Source organism: Lotus japonicus, chromosome 6 (assembly GCF_012489685.1).
Source record: "Lotus japonicus ecotype B-129 chromosome 6, LjGifu_v1.2".
Taxonomy (NCBI): Eukaryota; Viridiplantae; Streptophyta; class Magnoliopsida; order Fabales; family Fabaceae; genus Lotus; species Lotus japonicus.
The window spans coordinates 10,467,279-10,473,556 of NC_080046.1; the positions used below are offsets into that span (position 1 = coordinate 10,467,279).

The 6,278-nt window shown below is 36.5% G+C and overlaps 1 protein-coding gene across 3 annotated transcripts; it reads left to right on the top strand.

Annotated features, from left to right (window-relative positions):
- The first annotated feature begins 732 nt into the window (after nucleotides 1-732).
- Nucleotides 733-4,972, top strand: LOC130726574 (putative F-box/LRR-repeat protein 23). 3 transcript variants are annotated; one of them, XM_057577871.1, is made up of 3 exons: nucleotides 733-1,246; nucleotides 1,553-2,046; nucleotides 3,395-3,564. In XM_057577871.1, exons 1-3 carry the CDS (start codon nucleotides 900-902, stop codon nucleotides 3,412-3,414), a joined length of 861 nt encoding a protein of 286 aa, XP_057433854.1. In that variant the 5' UTR covers nucleotides 733-899; the 3' UTR covers nucleotides 3,415-3,564. The 3 variants fall into 3 exon arrangements, with proteins under 3 accessions (XP_057433854.1, XP_057433853.1, XP_057433851.1); XM_057577868.1 differs by lacking the exon at nucleotides 733-1,246 and adding an exon at nucleotides 3,979-4,972 and having other exon boundaries at nucleotides 1,911-2,046; nucleotides 3,395-3,715; XM_057577870.1 differs by lacking the exon at nucleotides 3,395-3,564 and having other exon boundaries at nucleotides 1,553-2,497.
- The last annotated feature ends 1,306 nt before the right edge of the window (nucleotides 4,973-6,278 follow it).

The window sequence follows — 6,278 nt, forward strand, 5'->3', positions numbered from 1 at the left end:
CACGTTGGGCGCGTGCACGACACGCGCCGACAAGGCGCGTGTCGTGTCAGTTGGAGAGGAGAGAGAGGACAGAGAGGATAGGATGGGACGCGTGGCAGCGTCCCATTGGCGGACCGGATTTTTTTTTTTAAAAACTTTAAACTGAATTATCTTGTTGAAAAAAAATAATTTTAATTTTTTTTTTTACCAAAATTCATAACTTTTTTTTCTCTATAAATAGAGACTTGGTTTGTTAGATTTGGACACAGAAAAAAAAACCAAGTTTTTCCCCATCTTATTATCTCTCTCACCATCTTATTATCCTTCTATTAGCATTTGTTTTGAAATGGATCCCAACAATCATCATTACAACACCCAGAATTCTTCAAGCTACCCAATTTCCAACCAAAATCCCAACAACTATGAAAAAGTGGGGTAGGGTGTTGAGAGAGAAAACCATTGGAGTGGGTATTTGTTGAAAGTGTGTTGAATTGGAGAGAGAAGATGATGTGGAGTGTTGGGAAGAGAAAAAGTGGTGTTGAATGGAAAATTTTTGTTTAAACCATTGTACATGGTCTAAAATCACATCATCAGTAGCGTATACACATCACCAAAATATTCATATATCAATTCAAAATCTATCCTTCCTACCATATCGAAGTAAAATAGGGTACATTATGACCTATACTATTATTTTTTTAGTCTTTATAAAGCAGAACACTCATCTCACTAGCTAGAAAACACAGCATTCATTACCTCTAGCATTTTCTGACAAGGCAAACAGTGTTAAAAAGGAGTGATGTGAGTCTTAGTTAGTTTTATCCTCAACGAGACATTTCAACTTCAACAATAATCAGCATTTCCTATTGTTTATAAGAGCCTGTTGAGCAGAGAAGTTAACAATCAACTTCATTTGTAAGATGGCATTTTCTGAAGAAAGGCCTGTGAAGGAAGCCAAAGGAGAGAGCGCAGAGGAGGAACCAAACTGGCTTGAATTAATTCCTGTTGAACTCGCTGCTAGGATTCTAAACAAGCTTGGTATCTTTGAAATTTTCACCAATGCAAGCCTAGTGTGTCCCTTCTGGTTGAAAGTTTGCAAGAATCCCCTCACTTGGCGCACCATTGACTTGACCAATCACTCTCACCATGCAGGGTCCAAATTGCTCAAGTTTTGTCTCCATGCCATTGAACGAAGCTGTGGTTCTTTGGAAGACATTAGTATTGAGGATTTTTGCACTGATGAAATCCTCCAATCCATTGCTGATAGGTAATCTCATTATTTTTCTCTTCATTGGCTTAATGCAATGTTCTATGAATAGTGATTTTCCATGTTTTTTTCTTAATGTATGTTTATATTTATTTAATTTTTTATAAAAAGCATGTAATATTTGAATGAGGGGACTCAACATTTGAGGACATGATTATTGGAAGGGTTAGAAATAATACTATTAAATTATTTATGTGATTTTAATGAAACAGCTTAGAATTTTGAGATAATTAACTGTTCTTTCATACTTGTGTTTAAACATGTTTCTTTGTATTTGTTTTCCTTTTATCTTTCTATGTTTTATAGCGGAAGTCACCTACGACGAATGCGGCTTTTGAACTGCTGGGAGATTTCTGATGAACAATTGAGTGAGACTGTGAAGAAGCTTCCACTGTTGGAGGAGTTTGAAATTTCATTCAGCCCCCTATCTAAGGACACTTTGGAACTCATGGGCAAATGTTGCCCACATTTGAAAGTGCTGAAATTTAACATGAGGGGACTGAAAGGCTTTGAATGTGATGATGAGGCATTTGCTATTGCAAAAACCATGCCTCAGCTGTGTCATCTTCAGCTTTTGGGAAACAGGCTCACTAATAATGGCTTGATTGCTATTCTTGATGGGTGCCCTCATCTTGAATCTCTTGACCTGCGTGCTTGTTCTAATGTTGTTCTGAGTGGAAGATTGAAGGAAAGGTGTCTTAAGCAGATCAAAGATTTACGTCTTCCAGAGGATGTGAGTGAAGTTCCCAAGTATGTTGATGTTGAAGGTTGTGGCTGTGGATGTGAGGATGATCACAAGGGTAATTTAGCAGCACTTGTAGCACTAGATTTTAATGATCTTCCGCAAGACATCCTTGATCTATTATGATTCATGTTTTAGTTTAGTAATCCTATGTTCCTTTTAGCAGTATATGAAGCACTTGATCTTGATCTTGATCTTGATCTTGTGGCTGACTACTTTGGTCTATTATGATTCATGTTTTAGTTTAGTGATCCTATGTTCTTTTTGGTTATTTTGATCACCTGCAGCCACGTACTGTTCTATATGGCATTTGTTTTTGGTTTTCAAAGAGACTCAATGTTGTTTTAAATGCCATGGTCCTTTTACTTTTGTAGCGTGTCCTAGATAACTCAGGTTTTGAGTTTACTTGTCTTGATAGATCCTTATGAACTCTTGTATTCTAATTCTAATATGATGGATGCTGCTGGTTACTAGTTTAAGTCCAATTTTGCCATTAGTCTATATCTCCACATATTGTTTATTAAGATCAAACTATTATATTTTCACAAATTTGTTCCTCAAGTTTGAAGATTTTACAACATTGAGAGCATGATGATTTCAGGAGGATTTTAGAAAAATAAAGCCTTACATGATCATGGCTTTCTCTAGTGCTGACCTAAATGGTTGTTGTTTGGCTTCTGAACTTGGCCAGTATTGGTGAATCAGTTGTGACAAAATGATTTATGAGCTTTGACCTATATTGGATGGTTTAGTAATGAGATATTAGTGTTAATGTCTGCAGTTTCTTTTCCTTCTTCCCTTAAATTTCAATGGAAAAAAAATAAGCAAAAACAAGAAAATGAAAAAAGATAGGTCACGTGAGTGACCAACAGACAAATGAAATGAAACAAAGAAATAGAAAAAGTAAACATAGCACACAGAAGAATTAATGTGAGTGAGACAAGATTAAGCTCTATAAGGCAATGAGTGTAATAGACACGAAGGCAAAGGTGTTTAAAGGCAATCAAAAATAGGACAATCCTCCTCCTATCTCTGCTCCTGAGGCAGAAAAGAAAAGCTAATTTCATGAATCAATTGGTAAGTAACAGAGGTGCAGAAAAGAGACCAAGAAAGATGAGCATGAAAAAAGAAAGGGGATAGGGACTCTACAATGCTCTGTTTATGTTGTTGATAAGGAAAATTTTGAGCATCAGTGTATCAGTGTGCAGAAGCAAAAGACAAAAAATAAGGAACTCATAACACATTAACACCAACACACACTCCTCACTCTCTTACCCTCTCTCTATAAAGTAAGATGCATAATAAAGAAAAAGGGAACAGAGAAGACCAACTAGTAACTAGTTGAGTGCTTAATTCTTTATAGAAACCTCTTGTTGAACGAATTCAACAACCAACTTCATTTGCAGGATGGCATTTTCTGAAGTAAGGCCAGCGAAGGAGGAGCCAAACTGGCTTGAACTTCCTAGAGAAGTCACTGCAAAGATTCTGCACAAGGTTGGTCCCTTTGAAATTTTCACAACTGCAAGCCTAGTGTGTCATTTATGGTGGAAAATCTGCATGGACCCTCTCATGTGGCGCCCCATTGACTTGACCACCCACCCTCGCTATGCACAATCCAAATTGGAGAAGTTTTGTATCCATGCCATTGAACGAAGTTGCAGTCAATTAGAAGACATTAGTATTGAGGACATCGCCACTGATGAAGTCCTCAAACACATTGCTGATAGGTAATCTCATCATTTTTTCTCTTTATGGATGGATGTTCCAAAATTCATAATTCGCTATTTTAGGGGACCAAAAACATATTTAGCCCTAGTTGCATGTAATGCTTTCTATTTACAGTTAAGGAGTTAGAGATTCAGTTACATTGTGTGAGTTTGGAATTAGTTTACATTTAGTCATTTTTAAAATTTGGGGGATATGTTTTTTGGAAGTTTCATAATTTTGCTTGTTTATGCCTGTTTTGCTTTTTTCTTGTGATGTTTTACAGCGGAAGTCACCTACGACGGATGCGGCTTATGAAATGCTGGACAGTTTCAGATAAACAATTGAGTGAGGTTGTGAAGAAGCTTCCACTGTTGGAGGAATTTGAGATTTCATTCGGTGACCTATCTAAAGATACTTTGGAACTCATGGGCAAATGTTGCCCCCATTTGCAAGTGCTGAAATTTAACATGCAGGAAATTAAAGGCTATGAGTGTGATGATGAGGCGTTTGCGATTGCGAAAACCATGCCTCGGCTACGTCATCTCCAGCTTCTGGGAAACAGGCTCACTAATGAAGGCTTGCTTGCCATTCTTGATGGATGCCCTCATCTTGAATCTCTTGACCTGCGTGTTTGCTCTAATGTCGATTTGAGCGGAAGTTTGAGGGAAAGGTGTCTTAAGCAAATAAAAGATTTACGTCTTCCAGAAGACTTGAGTGAAGTTTCCATCTACACTGAAGGTGGTAATGAAGTGGAATCTACAGATGAAGACTATCAAATTTATCTTCGGGATTATGTTGACATTGACTGGGCCAATGAAAGGGAATCTACAGATGAAGACTATCAAATTTATCTTCGGGATTATGTTGGTCAATTATGATTCATGTGTTAGTGCAGTGATCCTTTGTTCTTTTTGGATGTGTAGATCACCTGCAGGCAATGCCACGGTCCTTTTATTTTTTGTGTCCTAGTAGTGTTTCACAGACTTTGTTAAGAAGACTTGAGTATTTTGTTTTTGTTGCCTGATCTCTTTGGTTTCAAATGTTTTTTATTTACTGTTTGGTGGTTCTGTTTTTTTCCTTTCTCAAGCATTGTGCTCAAGGTAGTTATTCATTCCATAAGGACTCTGGATTGCTGGTAGTTGAGGAAATCTTAAGTTCACACTATCAGCGAGTTTGCGCCAGTAGATCAAATTTAGATAACTCAAATTTTGAGTTTACCTCGATCCTTATCGAATCTATTAACTGTGAGCTTATCAATTGACTAAGATCAGTTGAATGCTTGAATTTTTTGATTGACCTAGATGGCCTAAATCTTATATGAACTCTTGTATTCTATTATTCTATATATATGTTGGATGTTGCTGCTTACTAGTTTAAGTCCAATTTACTCATTGGTCTATCCCTCCACATATTGCTTATTAACTTATGTTACTTTAGCACTTACAAGTGATTAGGGCCATGTTGAAATGGACTATTAATTTAACTGCAAATACTGGACTGTTGGAATTGAAACTTGTTTATATGAAGATTTTATGAGATTGAGAGCAAGACTAGTATTACAAAAGTGTCCAAGCCGAAGATGAAACATTGTTTTCACTTTTCAGAGCATTTTAGAAAAACATAGCTTTACATGATGACTTTCTCATGTGCTGACCTAAATGGTGTTTCTTTGGTTTCTGAACTCCGCCAATATTGGTGAATCAGTTGTGACAATGATTCATGAGCTTTGAACTTTTACTGGTATTCCTTACCTAAATTGGATATTTTGTAGTGAGATATAAGTGTTGTGTATCCCTTGTGTGCAGATTCTTTTCCTTCTTCCCTTAAGTTTCTACCTATTAAAGTGTATGAGTTGTATTGGTGCTAGGATTGTTTTTCAATCTTGGGTTTCCTCTGATTTTCAAAAATGATTCCTGAACCACTGAATAGTAGAAACACCCCTAAACACCCCTTTTTCCTGCGGATTTGGCCAAATAATACACTGAACTAACCACCTAAATACACATGACTAACCATAAAGCACAGAACCGTGTAAAGTTGAAATTCCTAAATTAGGGATTTGGCCAAATAATACACTGAACTAACCACTTAAATACACATGACTAACCATAAAGTACAGAACCATGTAAAGTTGAAATTCCTAAATTAGGGATTTGGCCAAATAATACACTGAACTAACCACCTAAATACACATGACTAACCATAAAGCACAGAACCGTGTAAAATTGAAATTCCTAAATTAGGGATTTGGCCAAATAATACACTGAACTAACCACCTAAATACACATGACTAAATTATGGTTAGTCATGTGTATTTAGGTGGTTAGTTCAGTGTATTATTTGGCCAAATCCGCAGGAAAAAGAGGTGTTTAGGGGTATTTTACTGTGTAATGGTTCATGAATCATTACTGCTCTAATTTTATATGATTGATCAAATTATGGTATGGTTTCTCAAATTGAGATGGGTTCATATATGCTTCTATGAATGCTGAAACAAAAACAATTGAAATTGTGTTTAACTTTGTTTTAATCTGCTCTAGATGTTCTTGTGATGGAGCTCATAGTTCTGGGAAGTGAATTTAA